The sequence below is a fragment of the Corapipo altera genome, unplaced genomic scaffold (genome assembly GCF_003945725.1).
Source record: "Corapipo altera isolate COAL_440 unplaced genomic scaffold, ASM394572v1 175, whole genome shotgun sequence".
NCBI lineage: Eukaryota > Metazoa > Chordata > Aves > Passeriformes > Pipridae > Corapipo > Corapipo altera.
Window position 1 is genome coordinate 210,553 of NW_020884942.1, and position 23,691 is coordinate 234,243.

The window sequence follows — 23,691 nt, forward strand, 5'->3', positions numbered from 1 at the left end:
AATGCCAGCTTGGTCTGTGAAGGCCCAATTCAAACAACTTCCCTTTTTTTTTCTGCTGTGTTTCTGGACAGGCAGACCACTGAGACTGAGCCAAACAGATTTATCAGAGAGTAAACGATGCCTTTGGGCTCTCTCCTGCTAGAAAATCAACCTGTTGTTGGCAGTGGTTGAAAAGATGAGCTTTCATATATGGCTTTTTCCACCTGGTGTTCATAGTTACTTAGCTGCTATTTTAGAGGGGGAGAAATCACCTTTACCACCAAATGAGGTTTTACATCCTCTTTCGCAGATGGGGAAGGAATGTATGTAGGCTGGCTCGGAATGCAGGATTGCCTGCAGGAAGCCAAGGCTTCACTTCAGGCTGCAGGGCTTGGGATGGACAAGATCTCCAGGTAGAATGAGCTTTGGAGGTCCTTTCCCTTTGAGTCCAAATCTGTTCCTATAGAGAGCAGGATTAAGCCACATTAAAATGCAGATCTGTGGAGCAAAGTGGGTCCCGGTCACAAGAGACCATGTAAATCCTGAGCCTGTGAGCAAAGCCCTGCTTGTTTTGGGGGGATCTTCCTCTCAGTGGCTGCAGCTCATGACACCCAGCCTCTGTTCAGTCTTGCAGCTTATCAAGTCCCAGAAGCTCCCAAACAAACTGGTGATTGTGCTGGAAACAGAAAAAGAAAAAACACAGCGGAAGGAATATGTTTTTTCTGATTCCAAGGTACGTACACGGTGCTCCCTTCCTGCCAGCCTGGAGCAGGTACCTGGGGGGAGTGGTACACGGGGCATTCCTTGGCAGAAAGAGGAACTGCTGAAGGATGGTGCTTGGCTTTGCAAAAAATAATTTTCTCCTTTGTTCTGGAAACATCCAGAACATGAACAGGTGTGTGTAAAGGGAGGCACTGGAGAGCCACACTCGGGGCTGTCACTGGGGCAGGAGGACAGTGAGGAGAGGCAAGAACTCTGTGATGGCAGCTGCAAAAAGGCTCATATAGACAAACAAGAGGGAAGAAGAGACTTCTGACCAGCTCAGCACTTGTTAGAGCAATGCACAGGCTAAGTGCCTAAAAAAGCACCACAGGAAAGACAGCCTCGTGGAAGGTTTCAGGATGGTGGAGGAACAATCTGCCCTTGAAGTGTGCTGGGAATTTCCTGGTTCAGCTAGTTTGTCAGGAGGTTGTGTTGGAGGAGTTAAGCATCTCATTAATTGTCTCTGCTCCTCCCTGTCTAGAAGAGAGAAGGGTTCTGTCAGCTTCTGCAACAGATGAAGAATAAACACTCAGAGCAACCAGAGCCTGATATGATCACCATCTTCATTGGGACCTGGAATATGGGTATGGGCTCTCTTCTGACATGGGTGTTCCTTCAGACACTTGCTAAAATGTGTGCTCAGCTGCTGGGGTGAGCTCCAGACACTGTGAGTGTTCCGTGGCAGATCTGCAGACCAGGGCTGTCTCACTGGCACAGGGGAAGAGCTGAGATCTAGACTTATTCCTGCATGTGGTTTGACACTTCTTGTGTCAAACCACAGGCTCCAGTCAAAGGACCATGAGGTTGTCCCTGATGGGTACTGAAGGATTCTTCCAGTGCCAGGGAACTGTGGCTGGCACAAAGCTGGTGCAGCAGTGTACATCATCCTCCACCTTGCAGACAGGACAGGAGCAGCTCCATCACCTGCCTGTCAGCTGCTCTGACCCTGACTAGGATGGTTCATGTCCAGCCTGGGAAGAGAGCTGAGGGTCTGCAATATTTAGAGAAGAGGACAAGGTGTAGGTGAGGACAGTGGGATTTAAGTTCTTTTTCCCATTTTGGGAGAAAAGCCTGGTTCAGCTGTTGTGAGCTGAGCTGTCTTTGCTTGGTCATGCTTAAGGAGTGAGGTGAAGGCAGTGGTAGGCCAGGAGGAGTACAGCTCCCTGCCTTTACCCTTGGCAAGCCTTGGCTTTGGTAAACTGATGAAACAGAGCAAAGTGGCCAAAGCAGAGTCACTCCTTCATTGGTGACTCAGGTGATAACATCTTTGTCATCTTAGAAGAGTGTGATACGGAACTGATGTGTGGTGGGTTCAATGTGAAGGCTGTCATTTCTGTCCCCACGTGTTATCTGCATCCTGGGTTTGACAGGACACACTCTGATTTCCTTTGGTGTTGGATTTGTTAATAAAAGGTGCAGCACCTCCCCCAAAGAAGATCACCTCCTGGTTCCTCTCCAAGGGGCAGGGGAAGACCCGTGACGACACTGCTGACTACATTCCTCATGACATCTATGTGATTGGCACCCAGGAGGATCCCCAAGGGGAGAAGGAATGGCTGGAGACACTGAGGCAATCTTTGCAGGAAATCACCAGTATCAGCTTCAAAGTGGTGAGGGGTTATTCCAGTTATTGCACGTAACTTGGGCATATGAGGAGAGTACATGTTGTTCAAATAAAAGAAATAGGAATAAGTGGGATTTTGCCTACATCTCCTCCCCTTCCCTCATTGCGTTTGGATGAGGGAGAGTGAACTGACTGTGTGGAGATCCTCCCCTGGAGTTGGCCAGATGGGCACACTGGTATGGACAGTGACCCCCCACGGGCAAAGCAGGGACCCTGCCAGGCTGGGAGCAAGGGCAGGTGCTGAGAACTTGACTCAGGTGGTGCTGTTATTTTGACCTTAAAAAAGGAGGATATTGTAAAACCTCCTGAGCCAGCTGTAGCCAAGATCTTGCCCTAGGCTATTGCATTTTCAAGGTACACAGCCACAGTCATGAAATAAACTGAAACTTAATAAGACCAGGTTTGGACATTCATGAGTTTCAGTGATGTCAAGAAACAAATCTAAGCATATCTGGAAAGCCACAGGACTTCTAACTCTCATGGTGATTAGGAAACTATCTTGTGCAAGCAAGGTAATCCAAAGTTCAACTAGAAAAAAGCACTAGAAAATAGCGAGGTCCTTCCTCCCACCTTTGATTAAAATGACTGCAAACATATCCTGAGCACAGAAAGAAAATCTGTGTAGGAGAAGGAGTACAGAAGGAGTTGGAAGGCTGCAGCTATACTGCACCTCTGCAGGCATGTGCAGAAGTGTAATCTCTAACCTTCCCATCCCTGCAGATAGCTATCCATACCCTCTGGAACATCAGGATAGTGGTACTGGCCAAGCCGGAACACGAGAACCGCATCAGCCACATCTGCACAGACAACGTGAAGACGGGCATCGCAAACACCCTGGGTGAGGAGCAGCCCCGGTCCCATCCAGGGATCTGGGATCTGTCTGTGCCAAATATTCCTTGACATGGAACAACTCTTCCTCCACAAGACTCCTGGGACAATATTTATGTGGCACCAGTGGTACTAAAGTTGTATCCCAATAGCACTGATTACGTCTTACTCTGTAAGAGAGGAAATCTATTTGTGTGTGTACATAGCACACACATATATATTTATATTCCCAGCAAACACTTTTGACTGGCTATTGGGCTGCTCTTTCTTGGGTTTTACTGGGAAAATGCACTTCTTTTCTTTCAACTAAGTTTTTTTATCATCCTTAATAAATTAGTTGCCACAATCTGTGCTGCATGTACTAATTCTTTCTCTGCATGTACTAATTCTTTCTGTGCTGATTAAGTCAAGTTATTTCTCTTCTCCATCCTCCACTTCACTTAAGACATGCTTGGTGCGTTATTATCTTTGCTAGACTCAGCCTGGAGGTGGATTGATTTCTTGACATTTTTGGCTTATCTTTTTCCAGGTAATAAAGGAGCGGTGGGGGTGTCATTCATGTTTAATGGAACCTCCTTTGGGTTTGTTAACAGCCATTTGACTTCGGGAAGTGAAAAGAAACACAGGTAAGATACGTCCTCCCCTTTAAAAAATGGCTGTTGACCCAGGGTGAAATTCTCTGGGCCATGTTTGGAAGGGGGGCTCACTAGACAGACACAAACATGTCTTCCTGACCATAAAAGAATTGTTAATGTCTCCTGGGAAGGCATTTGAACAAGGGACTTCTCCTATGTGGCCATGGGTGCAGGGAAAACAGCCAGCAAAATGATTTCAGAGCTGAGTGTAAATGTCTCTCACAACACTTGTGTGACCTGCTATGCAAGCCCAGTGAACAAGGAAAACAGTTCCCAGATCTACGATGTCTTGGAGAGATGTGGGAAGGTTTCTCCCATCCCAGAATAATGTACTGAAGGGGACTGTCTGCCTCCTCACTGTAGGCAGTGCTGTGAGCACAGGAGCTGTGCTGTGCCCTGGGGAACAGCTGAGAAAGGTCCTGCCAGGCAGAGCTGTCAGGAATGCTGAGAGGGAGGCGTGTGTAGCACAGGAATATCTCCATGGTGGCTGATTCTCTATACCCAGCTGTGAAAGGAGTGTTTCTGGTCTAGGCAGGTTCTGCACAGGACTGGAAGGCAAAGCTCCTGACACCAGTGGGAGATCTGTGCCCACACTGGGAGGAGCCAGAGCTGTTGGAAGGACTGGTTTTGAAAGCAAAGAGGGCTTGAAATGAAGATATTGGCTTTGCCATCTTGCCCAGTGCAGAACACAGATGGTGTGGGATTTCTGCACGGGGTCTTTGCCACTGATGGAGTTAACTCTTATGGAAGAGTTCTCCAGGGTCTGCAATAACTGCCAAAATCTAGTTATTCATTTGCAGGTGAAATCTGAAGGCAACCATCTAATGCTGGGTTTCTAGGACACGTAGCTTGGAAAGGGAGAGCCCTGGGAGGCAGAAAAAGTGGCTTTAGGAGCACATTCCCTGGTCTGAGGAGCAGCATGTGGCTGGGGTGGCAAGTTCTGTTTCTGACGTGCTCCTCTCGAGCTGTCGAGCTGGATCAGTTCCTGCCTGGGAAAGCAGCAGCCCCTGCCAACGCAGGCACTTGGGAACTGCATGGCAATTTAGTGTGTCAGGCAGATGTTTCTTGTCTTGACAGACGCAACCAGAACTACACGAACATCCTGCGCTTCCTGACACTGGGAGATAAGAAACTGAGTCCGTTCAACATCACTCATCGCTTCACTCACCTGTTCTGGCTGGGGGACCTGAACTACCGCGTGGAGCAGCCCCCAGCGGTGAGGGAGGGCCGTGACCCCTGCAGGGGCAGCTCCCTGTGCTGCCAGAGCAGCTCTGTCTTTGTCCAGCCTAGGGCAACATGGCAAAAAGAGAGGAGACAGAAGGGACAGACTCATACCCCCAGGGCATGAGTGTGGTGCCAGTTGAGGGAAAGTAAGGAAATCCCCTTTGCCCTCTCCAAGGATTAATGGACCCAGGAATGCCATCTGGCACACTTTGCTGCCTCAGGCAGCCTCGCTTCCCCAGACCTCCCAACTTCCCTTCCCACTGTGAACAAGCATCTGCCTTTCTGCTCTGTTTGATGAGCTTGGAATGGCTCAGAACAGGCCTTCAGGAACAGGCAAGGCATCATAAATACTGGATCCGTTTCAGTAGGTGGGAGACAACAGCAAGCCTGGTGTTGATGTGCATGTGGTTGTGTGTGTGCTTATGCAGGGGATGTGTGGGCATTTGGATGCCTGTTTTGATAGACAAATGTTCATCCATGCAGCAAAGAGTGAGGCCTCTCCGTGAAGGGAAAGGTGGGGAAGTGGCAGGGGTACAGCTCTGTGAAACAGTTCAGGAGCATTTGCCAGTTCACCAGAGAAGGGAGTATTTATAAGAAGGTTTTGCATCATCTGCAGCTCTGCTGTTTCCCTGTTGGCAGGAAGCAGAGAATATTATCCAGAAGATCAGGCAGCAGCAGTATCCGGAGCTGCTGGCTTTCGACCAGCTTCTCCTTGAGAGGAAAGACCAAAAGGTGTTCCTGCAGTTCGGTGAGGTTTTGGCTTTGCTGGCAGGTTCCTCTCCCACTCCCACCAACTCTCTCTGCCAGCCCTGCTGTGGGGTGGGTGCACGGGGGCAGTGGCTGTCCTGCCCAGAGGAGGGTTGCCCGCGGGCCAGGCTGTGACAGAGCTCTCCCTGTTCCAGAGGAAGAAGAAATCACATTTGCTCCAACCTACCGCTTTGAGAGAGGCAGCCGGGAGAAGTATGCTTACACCAAGCAAAAGGCTACAGGGGTAGGTGAAACCTGAGTTCCCTTCTGAGGTACATGGCAGAGCAGGGAAAGTACCTCCTACAGAAGAAAATGTCCTAAACCAATCTCTGCATTTCCTGCCCTTGTAACGTCTCGAAAGGAGTCAATACAAACAAACAGACTTGACACAAATATATGGTGCTTGGGGGAGTGAATTTCCTGTCCTTTTGTGAACTAGTCCTTTCCCTTCTTCTTGACATCATTTCGGTTTTTTTGCAGATGAAGTACAATTTGCCATCCTGGTGTGATCGAGTGCTCTGGAAATCCTACCCCATGGTGCACGTTGTGTGTCAGTCCTATGGTGGGTAGATAACAGATTGCAGATAGCAAGGCAATCAGTCTGAAACGGAAATGATTCAGAGCAGAGTCTGCAGGATCTCCCTGCACTGCCAGGCACTCAGCATAGAGGGACCTGATGTTAAACCAGGCAGTGGGGAGCCAAATCTCTCTGCCTGTAACCTTCCAGGGTTGAGAATTAATTCTGTTATTCTTTTACGTGCAGAACACCACTCGAACAGCTGCAGCTGTCCAGCTCTAGGCCATGCTGTAGGATCACTTTACACCAAATATTTCTTGGCAACAACCACCACTTTTCCTGTGCAGTTACCACCAGGAACTCCTCACTTGGTGGTGCCAGCAGGGCAGACCCTGTGTGCACAGTCCAGTCTGCAGTGGCTGGAGCTGCAAACCTCTTTCCTCTATCAAATCATATGCCAGAAGGACTGTGTGGTACCAAGAGCCTGTTCCCTTTCCTGCTGAGAAGCATCACAGAAATGCAGTGCAGGGAAGAGAGAAAGCCCACAAGACCTGTTTAAAAAAAGACTCAGATACCAGTTGCTGAAATGTCAGTGGCTATATGTAGGACTGAGCATCTGAGTATGATGTTGATGGTTTCCTATTCATGGGATTGAGAAGAGGGCTCTCTCAGGGGATGAGGTGGACTGATTTGATCACCCAGCCTATGATGCTGGGGTGTGTGGTTAAATATGCACCTGTAGAAAGACTGGGCTTGCTGGATCTCAGTGTGTGCTTAGGGCAAATCAGGCCCTGCTCACTCACTGTTAACTTAGGCCAGGAGTTGCTCTGTAGCACTGAAGTAGCACCAGCGTATTCTTGTGTAGTTTCCTGCCACATTAGAGCTTTAATTAGCTGTGCCTGTTGCAGAGGCAACCGGGAAGCCTGCAAAGGATTTTTGTGCTGGGGGAATCCACCACTGACGGTCGCTTGCAAAATGATACGGTAAAATTGGGTCCATTAATCAAATCTTTCTGTGTTCTGACAGAAGAGTTACCTTCCTGCATACTGACATGGGATCATGTAAAGAAATACCTTTGACTAGAGACAGTTACCACAGTGACTGTGAGGTTTTCTGGAAGATTCCCACCCAGTATTTCTGTGGCAGAGATCTCCCTGGAGCAGGGCAGTAACTATCCTCCCTTTCTCGCTGGCAGGCTGCACCACTGACATCATGACCAGTGACCACAGTCCTGTCTTTGCCACCTTTGAAGTGGGAGTTACCTCACAGTTTGTCTCCAAGAACGGTCAGTCAGGTTGGGTGCCAGTGTGCCATCTTCACCTTGGGATAAAAAATGTAGTGCTTTGTATATGCAGAAAGAAAAATATGAGTCTTAAAGAGTCCACTTTAAAATGCCCTCTCTTTATCTCCTTCCTCTTTCCTAGACTCCAAGTACACAGATTCCCAAGGGGAAATAGAGTTCCTGCACTGCTGTGCCACTCTGAAGACCAAGTCCCAGACCAAGTTCTACATCGAGTTTCATTCTAGCTGCTTAGAAAGTATGGCTTTGCCCATCCTTATTACTTCTGTCAAAGTTTTCTGCTTGTTTGGATTAGTTCCCCTTCTTCTTGCTTTGATCTAAAAAAATAGCTGGGTGGATCACTTGTTCCAATGCAAAAAAAAGAGTGTCCTAAAGATTTGTTGTAGTTTACAAGTCAGCCCATACTGTCAGCCATACAATCCAAACCCCCACAGCCAAGGGAGCTGTAATCCAATTGCCTTTCACCAGTTCTTCCATCTTCTTTGGCAACCTGATAGTTTCCTTCTTGAAGAGAGACACGTGCTGTTCTTGCTCATCACATAGAAAATCTCTACTTAGCAAACGTGATTGATTAAATGTCTGATTGTGCCTGCTGCAAAATCAGGTGCTTCCAAAATAATGCACCCGCATTATGCTAATAAAGATAATTTTAAATAATTGAATTACCCTGGTTTAACAAAGAATAAGTCAGAGCATCAGCTAAAAGTGAAAGGAAAGCAAGTGATTTGACTGTGTAAGTGGGACTGTGTCCTCCCAGTGCTGCAGGTTTCCCTCCCTGGCCCTGTGCTGCGGGGCTGAGTCTCAGCTGTTTGTGTAACACGAGCCTCCCTGCCCTTGCTGGGGTTTTTTAAACCGTTCCCCATCCCAGGGCTGCTTCTGTAAGTGGGACAGTGTGCTGTGGTGTTTGCTTCATCACATTATCGCGTGTCAGAGCGCGGTGGAAGAGACAGTTCCATAAAAGATTATTTTTTGGCTGTATCAAAATTTGCATAAATTTCTATGGAAACAGTGTATTACGAATCTTAAATTAGAATTTCAAAAGTGTGCTATCTTGAGTGGCGTAGGAAGAGCTGTCATGTTCTTATCCTCCAGTCCATGTATGCACTGAGCTGTTCAGTGCCAAGTTTAACTGTAAAATTAAACCATTTAACAATGCTCCAGTAAAATCACTTGTAAATTTACTGTGTAAACATTCACCCGAAGCTAAGGCTTTAAGCTTCTTAATAATTTTAAAATCTGTGTCCAAGTGGGAAAATAATTGTAGGCCTTTTGGAGCGTGGCATGTGAAAAGGATTTGTAGCCCCGTTCTTGCTGTCTCTCTTCTGGTAAACTCCTTTCTTGTCCCTTTGCAGGTTTTGTAAAGAGCCAGGAAGGAGAAAATGAGGATGGGAATGAAGGGGAGCTTGTGGTAAAGTTCGTCAATGCACTTCCAAAGGTAGACTGGGACTGTGCTTCCATATGGAAGAGAAGCCTTCCACCTTCATCCCATAAGCAACATATACATAAACATTTTGTGCAGGAACATGGTTGTGGTCTTGTTTAGACTCAAAGAGACTGTAAGAATGCAGAATGGGCTTAAGCTAAACAGAGCATGTTATAAGCAGGAAAGGACTTAACATCTCTATCAGGAATTTTGCTGGCATGATTATGCCATTCAGGAACATGACTTTTTTCTCACCTGTTTATTGAATGTATCTATGCTGACAAGTGTTTTAAGTAGGACCCTTTTTTTTTTTTTTAGTTTTAGATGAAAAATAAAACATGGATAGCCTCTGCCCTGGAGTTTTTTGTCTGATCAGACAAAGTTTTCTCTTGGTATTTTTTAGAAGAGTTGATTACATACTTTTTACCTATGTTAAAAAGAGCATTGATGGCCAGAAGCAGTGTTCTGTGTGTCAGTGTCAGACACAAGTCCTGTCCTTGAGATCAGAGCTAGTCTCCATTTCTTGGCATGGTGGGAGCTGGAAGAACTACAGGAGCTCCTGGATTTGGAGCAAATGTTCCTGTCAGTACCCTTCTAAATAGCCCCAAAAGAAAATGTGCTGATTTTGGAAAGAGTGCATTACACTGAGAGCTTAGGGAAAGGCTCTTCAATAAGTGATTGTAACAACAGCCAAACAGATTTTTGGCTGTAATCAGAGTCCAGATCCCTTCTTCCCTGAGCAATTTTCAGGCCTGCACTGCATGAGAAAACTGCAGTTCATCCCATGAGTGTTAGATTTGCAGCGTCCCATCTGCTGTGCTGGGAGCAAGAGTGTGCAGCCTTCTCCCATAGATGTCCAAACACCAGCAAAGAGGCTGATCCTGGAGATGACATGATATCCTCAAGGGTTTATCCAGCAGCTTTGTCCTCATTTGGGACTGAGGCACGGGGAGAACTGTGCTCCTGTAGCCCATCTACTGTACTGACCCACCTTAACTTGTCTTTGCAGCTGACCCCAATTATTTCAGACCCAGAATACCTACTGGATCAACACATCCTGATCAGCATTAAGTCATCAGACAGTGATGAATCTTATGGTGAGTGCTTAGCTCTAAAGTTCTGGATGAGTCAAAATCTACTTAGATTCTTCCAAACCACTGAAAGAGTGGGAGAGAACAGAAGTAACTCTTACAGAACATCTATGATACTCTGACTTCTGACTTAGAATTCAACATACACAAAAATACACTGTGGACAATAATTTGTGAGGTAATTATGATTAGAGAAATATGAAGCAACAACCTGTGCAAGCTTTACCAGCTCTAAAAGAGCAGTGGTTTAAAAAGAAAGTACAGGAATTAAATCAGGAGTCAGTCTGGTTAAATGGGTTTATTCAGAATATTCAAATCCTGTTTCACTTGCACTTACTTGAGGCATTTCTCCTGGCTACAGAAAAGGATTTGGCAGTGCTGCTGGCTTCCAAATTCTCAGCAGCCAGAGACTGCAGTCCTTGTCCACAGAAGGCTCTTTGCTGAAATCCCATTAACTGAAATAGCAGCCACAGGCTTGTGTTTTCCTTACCAGGAATGGAAGCTTAGAACACTGCAGTCACCCACAGGTATCTCCAGTGCTCAAATCTTTCACACATATTTGAAGTTAAATGAATGCCCCTGATTTCTCAGGAGATAATACACTCCTTACTGTGATCCAAAGCAGGTTCCCTCCAGTAATTGCAGCACAGTGATAGTAGATGACACAAGAGATTTCAGTGCTTTTTTTCTCAATCTCAGGCTCGTTGTCTCCTTGTTGTCTTTTAGGGGAAGGCTGCATTGCCCTGAGAATAGAAGCAACAGAATCCTTAGCTCCTATCCATACTGTGCTGACACACCATGGAGAGAAAACAGGAGTCTTCCAAGGTGAAATCAAGTTGCAAACATCACAAGGGAAACAGAGAGAGAAGCTGTATGGTAAGGAATGTCATCAGCTCTGCAATGCTCACCCTAGAGAGTATTCACCTCGAAAGATTTCTGATAACTGTCAAGGAGGTGAAAATTACCCCTGCAGTGCTTATAGTCCCAAAGAGGCAAGTGCCTTTGATGCTGACTGAAAAGAGCTGTGAGTATTGTTAGTTCTCAGGAGGATACCTGTACTCTTTCAGAGAGACAGAGCAATTCGATTTGGGTATCTTTTTTCACCATTCAAGTAAATTTGGCAGACTGAGAGAGCCCCCTGTCTGTCACTAATATTGGTTTCATTGAATTGGGATATCTAACTTCCACTTGTAGTGGCTATATGAGAAGGTGATGAGTGAGGCTCTGAAGGAGCAGTTCCTTAGCTAAAGGATCACAAACCTTTGTATTTCAAGATACACGTTTCTTCCTATATCAACAAGAATTACATATATTTGTGGGCAGTTGAAAACATAACAGCAACAACAGTTTAAAACTGTGCATCATTCTGATGGACAAAGAGAGATGCCTTAATGCAAGTACTAACACACAAAACTTGGGCAGACTCTGAAGCTGCCAAAACACTCTTATGCCTTTCCTTTCCTTCAGATTTTGTCAAGATTGAACGTGATGAAATTGCTGGGCAGAAAACAAGGAACATCAGCAATTTAGAGCCTAACAAAGAGTGGGATCAGACTAACAGGTAAAGGGCAAGAGGGTGAGTCAGTACCAGAAAAATGGTTGGCTCAATAAGGGCCAAGCTGGGCTTGCCGTGGGAGCAGAATTAACGGGTGTGGTGAGCACTGGGAGGCTGCTCTGTGGCTCTCTGCTCAGGGCTGGTCAATGCTTCTGTGCCCGAAGCTTCAAAAGCTGAGAATGCATTAGCCAGACCAGGTCCCTGAACCTCACTTAGAAAGGGCCCTTTTATTTCCAACAGAAAGTCAAAATCTACTCATCTGATGGCCAGAGAGGCAGCAGCCGTGGCTCGCTACTGGGGGAGTGCTTCTCCTTCTGCAGACGCCGCAGGGAAGGAGGATATCCTACGGTAACCTTGCTGCTTTACCTCTGCCAGCCTGGGGTGGGAACCTGTGCTCAAACTGCCTGTCTTTTCCTTTCCAAGAGTCATAGGATGAGTCGGGGCAAGGCTGTCCTTTCACTCCGTTTTCACAGGGGCTCTTCTTTGCAGGCAGTTCCTGCTGGGCTCAGAGACCTGGGAAAGCCCCTGGATGTGGCTGCAGAAGCTTGAATGCTCTCTGCAGCCTGGAAAAGGAAGTGTCTGCCACATCCAGAGGAACTATTTTGGGGTTGGGGGAGGTGGCCTTGACCCAGCTGCTTCCTCTCTGGTGACCCAGGGGAGGGAGGCACTAACAGGACTCCCACTTATTCTCTGATTCTGAAGCAAGTGACAAAAAAGAGAAAAGTAGGTGGTATTGAATCTAAGCAGTCAGTGGGCACTAACTCCTTTGTAGCTGGCAGAGAGACAAAAACCCAAGTGTATCTGTGCATGTACCTCCCTAACAATATTTCTTGTCTTTAGCAACTCCACCCCCACAGACATCAGCAACCCCAACTACCTGGGGATGGCTCCCTTCTCTCAGCAGCCCTCTGCAACCTGCCAGCTTAAGCAGACACCTTCAGCAGACCAGCCACCTTCTCTCTGGAACTATGAGCAGCAGCCCAAAGAGACCACCTCCCTGATGGGACAGAGTCCCTCATCCTCCACATCGCCCTCCTTGTCACCTCTATCCCCAAAGCCATCCCTCCAGCCCACAGCAAACAGAAGCATTTGTAGTCGGAGTCAAGAGTACCTGTGAGTCTTTGAGTTTTGCACTGGGGCTGGGCCCCTCTCTCCTGTTCTACACTGTCACTGTTTCATTATCTGTATGAAGAGTTCAACCTTCAGCATATTCTTTCCATATTTTATCTCTAGAATTAGAAAAAGATAAGTAAAGGTCACAAGTGCAGACATCTCATACTCAAAGAAAACAAGTGTAGTAGTTCCTCAGACCTTTATGAAAGGAAAGCCAAAAATATATATGTTAAACTTACAACTAAACAATAGAATCTTAGAATCATAGAATGGTTTGGGTTGAAAGGGACCTGAGAGGCCGTCTTGTCCCACCCCTTGCCAAGGCCAGGGACACCTGCCACTAGCCCAGGTTGCTCCAAGCCCTGTCCAGCCTGGCCTTGAACAATTCCAGGGATGGGGCAGCCACAGCTGCTCTGGGCAACCTGTGCCAGGGCCTCACCACCCTCTGAGTAAAGAGCTTCTTCCCCAAATCTAATCTAAATCTCTCCTCTTTTAGTTTAAAAGTGCTCCCCCTTGTCCTGTTACTATCTGCCTGTGTAAACAGTTGCTCTCCCTCCTTACTGTAAGTCCCCTTTGGGCATTGGAAGGCCACAATAAGGTCTCCCCAGAGTCTTCTTTTCTTCAGATTGAACAACTCCAGCTCTCTCAGCCTGATAGAGGTTTAATTCTCTGCCAAGAGAAAAGGAGAAGATTACAGAGTTGACTGCAATAACAAAAGAGAAAAGGGGAGAGTGTGGCATAGATCTTTTCCCCTGGATAGGAAGGAGAGCTCCTTCAAGTGTCATATGTGAAGTACTTTCACTGAATTTCCACTTGCACTCCTATACAAACATCCAGCTTGCTAAGAAGCCAGAATCCATGTGCTGCATCTATCACAAGCCTTGATGCAGAATTTCCACCTAGCAACTGAAAATATCCCATCCCTACCCAACTTAGTAAAGTGATGATGCAGCTTCACCCCGGTGCCTGTGTGCAATCTGTGTCCTTGTTCCAGACCTCCTTTTGACAGCGACAGCTGCTCTCAGAGCCTGGGCTGGAGCTCACTGTAAATGGATGTGGCACCCTGCAGCTCAAACCCTGCACTGCTCCATCCATGCTCTCGGCTCTGCTCCTGCCTGTACTGACTAGTGAACACAGCTGGAAGCCAGGAACACAACTCACCTGAAAGCACCCAAAGAACACGTGCCACTCACCCCTGTTCCCCTCTGCTCAGTGATACTGTGGCTGATTTTTTAAGCCCTGTGGTGGTTCTCCAGATTAAAGCCTTGCCACACCAGGGCATCACAGAAACCCCCAGACCTGCCATGTCCCACTGGCAGCTGTGCTCTCATTCCAGGCTGAGCTGCTGCTCAAGGGGCTCCACTATGAACACACAGGAGTTGTCTCACCCTAGAGGATAGAGCTCTTACTCCTCTAATGTGCATTTGGGTGCACTAAGGAGATTTATCCCTTCCTTAAGAATACCATGCTGCGTTGGTAGCAAGAGGAGATTGACCTAGTTGTAAAATGTTACAGGATGATATGAGCTCTTATGTTAAGCCTCCAGACAGCCATCCTGTCCGACAGATCTGAAGATTCTTATTAATATTCAAATTCAGATTTGTGTGTGTCACAAAGCCATCAAAGCACTTGGAACAGTCTGGCTCAATGGCTTATCTCTGTTTAAAGAGAAGCCAAGTATCACTTTGACAGGACTGTAGTCTAGCAGGGAGTTTATACAGGGCCATGCATATCTGCTCTCTGCTGTCATGTTCCTAATGATTAAAACCAATGCACAATTCTGTTCTCTCTCCCTGAGTTTAATTGTTTTCCTGTTACCCCTTTACACAGTCAGTTTAATTTTATCAGGTTCATTTGCTATTCATTTTGTCTCTAACTCAGTATCTCTTGCCTGCTCTTTACAAGTCTCCCTTACATGCTGTTTTGATGACTGCAGGCCACCTGAACTGGGGAAATCCACAGCAGAGCCTGTGCTTTTGGAGGAGGGACAGCAAAGGCCAGAGATGTTTGAGAACCCTCTGTATGGCTCCATGGGCTCCAAGGGCAAGGTGCCTCCCAAGAAAGAGCAGGAATACCCCAAGGCCTTGCGGAAAGAGCAGCTGCCACTGCCTGAGCAGAGCTGTCATCTCACAAAGCCACAGGAGCCTGAGGGCAGCAAGACCCCTGGCAAACAGCCATCCCCACCTTTCCTGGTCCCCACACAGCGATTCCGGTCCTACACCTGCTCCGGTCAGGCGGAAGAAAAGAATACAGGTGAGAAGAGCCAAGGCAAACTGAAGGTGACAACACCACTGGAAAACTCGGCACAGCTCAAGAAACTAGTGAAGCCATTGAGGGCTGAAGTCAGCCTGAGCACCCAGGGACAGCAGAGCAAGCCGCCCCTTCCCTCGAAGAGTCGGGCGGTGCTGGACATGCAGAACTCCAAGGGCCGAGATTATCGGGACAGCTCAGAGCTGCCGCACTCCGGGAAGCACCGGACAGAGGAGGCACCCATGGGCAGGACAACTACACCGGTGTGTTCCTCATGGGAATAAGGCAGGGTGGAAGGTGCATTAGGCTGTGGGGTCACTGCAGAACACAACTAGAGTAGTACTGGCTTAGTCCCTGAGTCCTCGCTCCATGTTTCCTGTCCCAGCTCAGAGCATTGTCCCACGAACCCAAGGGGTTGCCAGGGAGCATCGTAAAGCTTTTGCTGCAGAAGAGGGCATGTTGTGAAACTATGGCCTTAGCTTTGCATGAATTTTTAACTGGTTTTGAACTGTTTAAGCTTGGTGGCCACAAGAGGAACGCAAGTAGTCCGTGCCGTGTTATGGCTTGTTTGGGGCACCCTGCGTCGCTCCTGAGAATGCCCAGACCTGGCCTGACAGTGCAAACCCACAGTACTGGCAATAGATTTGCCTTGCTGTAACTAATAAGTGGTAAACACTTAGCAACTTAGAACAGCAGTGTCCAACAACATTCCTGGAACCTCTACAGAAATAATCACACATATACTTTTCTGGGCTGGTGGGGTTTTTTGTTGTGGTTTGGTTTGGTCTGGTGTCATGTTGTTTTTGTGGTTTTTTTTCACCAGAACACCATGAGCTAGATGAGAAGGAGCAGGGGAGGCTTTAATAAGTGTGTTTGGGAGCAAAAGCCCACTTGAGCAAGCTGTAGGATGTTTTTTGACTTCTCCATCAAAACTTGTAGAATTGACAGTAGACAAGCTGATGTCTTCTCTTGTCTCTACAGTGAACAGGACACAGCAGCTGGGATCCCAGGAAGAATCCTGACGGGAAGAACGATGGAGATTGCTGCTTTGTTCACTCATGTCCTCTGGTCTGGTTCTAAAAAGACTGAGGATTTTTATTTTTGAGGGTGGACCCCTCCCTGTGATTATGAAAATGTTCTAGCTGAGAAGTTTATCCTATGTTGCTCAGATCAAGAGGAGCCAGGAGCACAATACCAAGTGCAAGTTACCCTTTTGAGTGTCACTTTGGTACTTCCATTAAGAAGCAGTGGCCAAGTACATGCATTAGTAAGTGTTTTGAAAAAGAGGAAGGTACGGTGTGTAAGGACTAGGAGATGGGAGGGGTGGATTTAGAGAACCCCTTTCTACAAAAGCAAGATTTCTATTTTGTTACAGGATTCCTATTAAAGAGTGATATGTAAAAGAAAGCATCTTGAAAGCGGTACAGCTCCAAAAGCATGTCCTGTCCATGGAGCAAGGAATTAGGGGAGGGAAAAGAGTCTGAATAGCAGCTACTGATGAGGGTCACACACTGTCAGCAGAGCCAGCCTTGCCCTCGTCTGCCGCGCTCAGGTAACGCAGCGGGTGAGGCACCGCGGCTCCTCCTCCTTCCAGCGGGTCGTGCTTTAATACCCCAACAAACAGAGGGAAACCAGAGCTGCGGGAGGGGAGGAGAGGCAGGGCCCGTGGGCAGCCTCGGAGTGCAGCTCCGGAGTCTCCCCGGCCTGTCTGACAGCAAGCACTCTGCTTTGGAAGGATCACTGGCCAGCTGATTGTGTAGCATTCCTAACAGATTAATGCTGACCTTACTGTACACGTGTGCTCAGTGACTGAATGATGTTAACACACTTGTCAGTTCTGTTGTGTTCATGTAAAGTGTTAATTCTGTGGTTACAACTGGGTTATGCCTGTTGTGACTTAATCATGGCTGTTGTTTCCATGTTGATTACTTAAAAATAATAAAATAGTTTTCTGACCATTCTTTACTGAAAATTTAAAACTGCCTGCCACATGGTGCAGCTTTAGCTGAGTGTTACACCAGCTCATTTAGTGACAGTAGTCCCTGCCCAGAAGAAACACTGAGGAGAGCAGGAAAGATATACCAAAGACAACTGAGGACACAATTGTCTGTGTGCACACACCCTCTGTGGATACAGCTGGCTTAAAAATTATAGCCCCTGTTAGCAGGTGCAGTTACTAATTGTATGAGTGTAGAACATGTACAGTAATTCTGCTGGAGCAGAAGAGGCCATGTGTGGGCCTCTTCCCAGAGGGAATGTGTGGAAGAGGACAAACTGTAAGGCAGAAGTCTTCTAAAAGGAGATGTTTTTCTGCCATGCAGGTTGGAGTTTCAAGGCATCATTACTGAAGCACCTGGCTCTCTAACCTACAGATCAGCAAGGCAGACCACGAGCTTACATTCCCCTGGCTTTATTCAGCAGAGCCCTCTCTGTGTAATCCCCAGAGTTCAGTGGCTGTGGTATTTCCCTGGCCCTGGGGAGCATTTCACTTTTCCATGTTGCAGAAGAACTTGTATGGCCACAAAGTAAAAGCTCCCTGGAGCAGGTGAGCTTTCTGTCTGATGTGGAGAGTTAGATCAGTGCCTGGTAATTCTGGGAGGTATTCTCATGTGCGTGGAGATGGAGATGTGACAGGCTCTGTACAAAAATTTTTAACTTCTCAATAAGAAAGGCTCAGATTTTCTGTGTTTATCCACTGACTTGCTAAGCTGTAGAAAAGAAAGTATATTCCCCAAAGTTTACAAACTAAAACTTGATATAAAGCCAGTATAGCTTTTTGTGTAAACATTCTCCTGATTGGGATTGCTGGTTAAATTGGGCACAGATTTGCAGATGAGCAGAGTTTGAAAGCACTGGACTTACTAAAAACCGAAAAAACCCATCCAGGTACTTTATTTGACCTCTCCTTTAGAAAAGTGTGCTGTTGGGGGAGAAGAGAAGCTCTCTGCCAAGTTTCCAGCAGAAAAAAATACATCATTGTTCCCCTGATAAAAGTGCATTACTTACCCACCTGGGGTTCCAAAGACAGTCTGAGTTATGATGGAATGATGACAAATGCCACCAAGATTTTTGCAAGTGGATCATGTTCAAAGGAAGGCTCCGTAAAGAGCTTTCTGAAGCCTCTGCAGATGAGAGATTTCTCAGGTGAACAGCTTAGACATGGAGTGGAGCAGAGGTGGGACAGGTAGTGGGACACTGCACAGTACTTGTCTTTATGGCAAGACTGGCTGTCCTTGAGATGGTAGAGTTGGTAACACAAACTGTGGGAGCTTGCCAGATGTGAATATTAGGAAACTGGATTTAACAAATTAGTCTGTGCTTGTGTTTGTTTTGGTTTGGTTTTGATTTCTGTCACAAAGCTTTTAAGATGATATCTATTGGTTTTACTGGCCCGGGCCTCAAACCACATGAAACGAGGACTGAGCACAAGCTTCTGCTTTCTCTTCCATCCTGGACCTGTGACTCTTGCCAGAGCAGGCACATTTCTCTGCCTTCTCTGCTGTTGTCCAGTTCAGTTAGCACAGGCAGTATGAGTAGAAGACATGAACTGAAGGGTATGAATTGTCCAAAAATGTACTGATTTCCCCCAGATGCAGTGTCTATCTGTAACCTTCCGGCATCCTTTATTTTATGTTCTTAAAATAGCTGGAGTCTTTTCGTACTTATTTCCATGGAGACCCAGCTGTCAAAAATGCTTTAAGTTCCCAGCTACAGGATAGGATGTTGTAGAACACAGTAACTTCAAGAAACCCTGTCTCCTGCCTGCACCTGATGCATCTAACAGCAGCTTACTGGTCCTCTCAGCAGTAAAACCATCACAGGACACTGTTAAAGCTTTTCCTAAAATGCCGTTGTGGGCTACACATTTCCTTCCTGGTAAAGGTAGGATCTTACAGAAAATGGCTGAAGGAGGAAAAATAGAAGGCAAACCAAATGAAGGTGAGTTACTTTCTCCAAAACAGCGAGGGGATAATTTTGACATTAGGAATTACGTTGCTTAGGCCTGTAACCTGCTGGGGCCAAGCACCCTTTTTCTGTACAGCTTAAAACTAACCATCGAGTCACTACCCTTCCATTTGTTTCTAAAATGAAAGGTTTGCTAAAATTTTAGCATGTTTTTCTGTTGTCCTTGTGATAGTACAATAATAGTCGATATGACTGAAGGATTGTCCAAAAATGAATTGATTTACTCCCAGACAAAGCTCCTGATTTTTATAACATGGTGAAGACTCAGATATTTGTGTGTTAGTCAGGACTAACTGACCAAGGTGAGGCAGGAAAGTTCCCAGGGATGTTCCAGCCCATGGCCCCAGGTGGCAGCAGATGGGTTGGAAATGGACAGTATCCAGATACTTAGTTTTTATTTCCCTAATCTCTGCCTGAGGGAAAGCCACACTTTCCCCCGTGGGCAATTTTCCAACAAGACTCCATTCCTGCCCTCATATCTGCCACCAAAGAGGTGCTGCAGTCACCAGGGCAGTCCTGCAAGGCCCATGGAAGGACTTGTTATGCAAGAGCTACAGAACAATCCAAATACTCATTTCATCTGCCAAATCTCCCTTGTGCTGGAGAGATACAAGGTGTTCTTTCTATATATATATATATATATATAAGCAAACATCAAGTTATTATTCACATGAATATGAATATGAAAAAGATCCACAGTGTGTGCATGGTGTTGTTTCAAATGAAGCTCCTAATAGGAAGTATTTTAGGGTTGCATTTGTGTTAAACTTCTGAAGTCTCTCAGAAATTCTTTCACAGTTGAATGCCAGGCTGACAAAAGAGAGAGATTTCTTCATGCCTACCATAATTTGCTGTGTTTTTTCTGCTTTATATTATTATGCACCACCATAAAGCATTATCTCATTATGCATCACCAAATTTACCTGAACTTCTCAGCTCATTACCATTATTCTTTTTCATTAATTTTATTTGCAGGTAATCCTTGCTCTAGCTCCCAAGTCAGCTAAACTAAAGGGTACTTCAATGTACCCTTTTAGATCAAAACTGACTGTAGAAAACTATAATCAAAACTGTATTCTCAAACCCCAGTATTGCAGGAGACATCACAAAGACTAAATATGAGCCTGCTGAGATTTGGGGCTTGGACTAGACAACCTCCAGCAGCCCATCCAGCCTCAACTGTTCCATTTAACAGTGATTCTATTTAACCCAGACCATTCTGTGCCAGGGCTGGTAATCTGCTACATGTTACAGTTATTATTAACACTTTATTGCATTTTTTTCTCAAGGTCTGGTCTGGATTATATAAATCAATCTCTCATACCGTGAAGTATTAGACGATACCATAACTAACAGAGATAAAGATGGCACAGAACAGGGTAGTAAATGTTGGGCTCAGGAATGAGTGAATGAACAGGAATGGGTGAAGGAGACAGTGTCCAGCAACAAGCAGAAAGGTTGCAGAAAAGCAACCAGCAAAGGAGGGACTTTGTGGAATGAGAGAGAATCCAGCAGAAGGGAGGTGGGTAAAAGCTGTCTCTGATAGAAACAGGTTGACTCAGAAAAGGGAAGAACGTAGAGGCAGCAAAGAGATTGGAAAAAAAGGTAAAGACTTTGCAACAGAAAGGAGAGTTAGCACAGAAATTATGTCTGCTCCACACTTTACAGTAGTTTACATCTTGACATCACAGCTTGTAAGCACGAAGAAAATGACCAGGTGTGGGACATGTTCCCTCTTTTCAAAGGTGCACTGGAAAATCTAAAACAAAGCTGAATTTCAAAAGGGAGCTCTGAGTTTAACTTTGGGAAGGATGCTGGTGATCAGATCTAGAAAATGAACATTTCTAGCTCTGAGTCAGAAAGCAGTGAGGGAAGGAAGTGAATCTGAGCACCAAGCTTCAGCCTGACCTCACAGCAGGTCTGAAGGGAACATCCCACCAGGAACTCCTCCACTGCCCTTGGAGCAAGGATCTGTTCTGTCCCCTGAGTGCCAACCATGGCACAGCCATCTCAGAACAGAATCTCCCAGGAATGAGGCTGGAGGGGACCCTGGAGGGCCCCATACAATCCATTTCCCATGCCAGCACAGGGTAAACTACAAAATCCTTCACAGAACTTTTAAGTGGCCTTACATACCCCCAGTGGGAGAGTTTCTCACCTGCCTCAAGCAGTCTGTTTCTGAGCCTTCACCAGCCCTTCCTCCTCTCTAGTGGGCATATTTTGGTGAACTTTAGGCCTTTTTGGTGTAATCCTGTCCCATGTGGACAAGCAGATCAGGTTATTGTCTTAATTCTCTGACACACTGTGTTTACATACTGCTGTCATGCTTCCCAATCAGTCTTCTCCTCATTAGAGTAAACAATTCCAACTGCCCAAATCTCTCTTCAGAATCAAATCTTCTCTATATACTGGTCACTCCTGAGAGGTTACTTTGACACTCTTAATTTTTCTTGAAACGTACTGGCTAAAGCTGGACACGCCTCCAGCAGAAGTCTTGCTTTTGCCTCTGTGGATGTGAGTACAATATTCATTGGAGGCACAGTTTTTACTTTTTCGTTGCAGAGCGAGTTTTCTGAAAATCATGAGATTTGTTAGCAGTCTTCAACTGTTATTCCTGAATCAGGCTGGTGAACAAATTGGCAGATTTTAATGGGGGTAGCAGAAAGGTGCTTCAAGAAGGCACTTTCAGCCTGAACGAGCTGTTTTATCGCAGCATTCTTACAGTTCTTGTTGACATAAAAGGAGAGCAGGATGACAGATGATGACATGGAGCAGGGATGTGCTATTGCAAAGGCTGCCAGACACTTCAGCTGAATTTAAGAATATCGTATTTGGGCTGAAAGAAGCATTATTAGCAAGTATTGTAAAGAAATTCAGGATGTCCTGCCCGCTAAGGAAATCACAGGTTACAGAAAGGTGGACATCTTTTTAAACATAGAGTAGTTTTTTTAACTTCAAACACACAGATGACAATTCATCAAAATCCTTCCCTTGGATCACTCTAGCAGTTGCTGTAAACAGTAAAACATGTACAGCATTTGAAGTAATTTAGCTAATGCTTGAGGACACACCTTTTCTTTTTCCCATGTCATTTCTGCTCACACTAATGCTTTTTCCTGCCCTGCCGAAAGAAATAGTGGACAATTATTTTCCCTCTCAGTTTTGGTGGAAAAGTCTGCTCTCAAAGACAAGCTGAAGGCTTTCTGCTGGAGAGGCTGAAAGAAAGCAGGGGGTTGGCAGTTCAAGGGCAGTGAGGGACATGGGGGCTGATTATATATTAAGGCTACGGTAAAAGCCTCAGGAGAGGAGTTACTGAGTCTGAGCCCTGTCTTTCTGTGTCTCTGCCTCCCCCCTTTTTTGTCCTGCCTCATGTCTGCTTTCCTCTTTCTCTGCAGAGGATTAAGAGGTAGAGAAGATCTAACAGGATGAATTTATCTCAGCACTTCAGTTCAGTAACTATATGTATAGAATTAGGATTTAAGATTACAGTTACAAGTAGTTTTAGGTTTTTAAACATCTGATTTTATGAGGTACAAGCAGAATAAAATAGGCTGTGTGCTTACAATTAGTTTCATAGAGAACACACAGAACCTCACGCATTGTGTACTTGGAAAGATAGAGCTGAGCATTAACTCAGACAGCAGCACACTCTCCTCCAGTCTAATAATCTAGTGAATAATCTATTTTATGCTGTTACGGTGTTATAATTACATTCTCATTCATTTACTCAAAAGAAAACGAGAGCAATTTAGGTAGTCCAAGACAAAAGTGTTATGAATCTTGCCCAGTTTCAAATTCAATTACAATAATATAGTTACCTAATGCATTACTTCAGAAGTTGAGCAGTTAAAAATAAAGCAATGAAACAAGCTGTTACAGATTTTTTTTTACATTTGCCAGCAAACATGTGGTGTCTTTGTGAGGCTGGACAGGATGCCGTAGTGGAGCGAGGGCTGCAGGGCAGTTTATAATAATTAAATAGATAATAATTTTACCTAAAAAGCCCCAAACTAGAGTTCATTTCACCACAACCCTTCTTGAAGGCTGAGGTGTGACGGTGGCTGGTGAGGCAGGATGGCCTTTGTGCCGCAGGGGCGGCCACTCACCTCAGCCAAGCGTCAGTGTCACTCGTGCTGCTCTGCCATGCGGGGCGACCGAACAGCGAGCGTTTGGGATGGCTTTAGGGCCAAACAGTGAGCGTTTGGGATGGCCTTAGGGCCGAACACGGAGTGTTTGGGACGGCCTTAGGGCCGAACAGGGAGTGTTTGGGATGACCTGAGGGCCGAACAGCGAGCGTTTGGGACGGCCTTAGGGCCGAACAGGGAGTGTTTGGGACGGCCTTAGGGCCGAACAGGGAGTGTTTGGGATGACCTGAGGGCCGAACAGCGAGCGTTTGGGACAGCCTTAGGGCCGGCTTTAGGGCCTGTGATGCTGTGCGGGGGTGCGCATGCGCGGCGGGGGCGGCCACGGTCCTCTCAAGATGGCGGCTCGGGGGAGAGGCGGAGTTTGACACACTCAAGATGGCGGCAGCGCACGGATGCGCTGGCGGGAAGGACACAAAATGGCCGGCCCGAGGCCCCCTCTCCTCAGAAAGGTGCCCGCCCGCCTGCCTGAGCCGCCCCTGTCTCCGGCCCCGCGGGACAGCGCCATCCCACCGCTTTTGCCCCGGTGCGGGGA

The 23,691-nt window shown here is 46.4% G+C and overlaps 1 protein-coding gene and 1 long non-coding RNA gene across 3 annotated transcripts in view; one reads left to right on the forward strand and one right to left on the reverse strand.

Moving 5' to 3' along the window:
• Positions 1-17,008, forward strand: part of INPP5D (inositol polyphosphate-5-phosphatase D) — a 52,830-nt gene extending 35,822 nt beyond the window's left edge. For both annotated transcript variants that reach the window (XM_027661942.1, XM_027661943.1), the window contains 19 exons: positions 606-712; positions 1,223-1,325; positions 2,155-2,351; positions 3,086-3,203; positions 3,723-3,819; positions 4,906-5,044; positions 5,692-5,800; positions 5,955-6,043; positions 6,280-6,361; positions 7,512-7,601; positions 7,741-7,854; positions 8,969-9,051; positions 10,049-10,136; positions 10,857-11,006; positions 11,598-11,691; positions 11,926-12,033; positions 12,526-12,798; positions 14,735-15,311; positions 16,030-17,008. In XM_027661942.1, the coding sequence (XP_027517743.1) occupies positions 606-712; positions 1,223-1,325; positions 2,155-2,351; positions 3,086-3,203; positions 3,723-3,819; positions 4,906-5,044; positions 5,692-5,800; positions 5,955-6,043; positions 6,280-6,361; positions 7,512-7,601; positions 7,741-7,854; positions 8,969-9,051; positions 10,049-10,136; positions 10,857-11,006; positions 11,598-11,691; positions 11,926-12,033; positions 12,526-12,798; positions 14,735-15,311; positions 16,030-16,032 (2,621 nt within the window). In that variant the 3' untranslated portion in view covers positions 16,033-17,008. The remainder of the gene's footprint in view (positions 1-605; positions 713-1,222; positions 1,326-2,154; positions 2,352-3,085; positions 3,204-3,722; positions 3,820-4,905; positions 5,045-5,691; positions 5,801-5,954; positions 6,044-6,279; positions 6,362-7,511; positions 7,602-7,740; positions 7,855-8,968; positions 9,052-10,048; positions 10,137-10,856; positions 11,007-11,597; positions 11,692-11,925; positions 12,034-12,525; positions 12,799-14,734; positions 15,312-16,029) is intronic.
• Positions 10,432-23,613, reverse strand: LOC113955916. The gene is made up of 3 exons (XR_003530696.1): positions 23,121-23,613; positions 12,797-12,914; positions 10,432-10,873 (listed from the first exon to the last, which is right to left on the reverse strand). It is a non-coding gene; the product is annotated as an uncharacterized LOC113955916 (long non-coding RNA).
• Between the last annotated feature and the right edge of the window lie 78 nt (positions 23,614-23,691).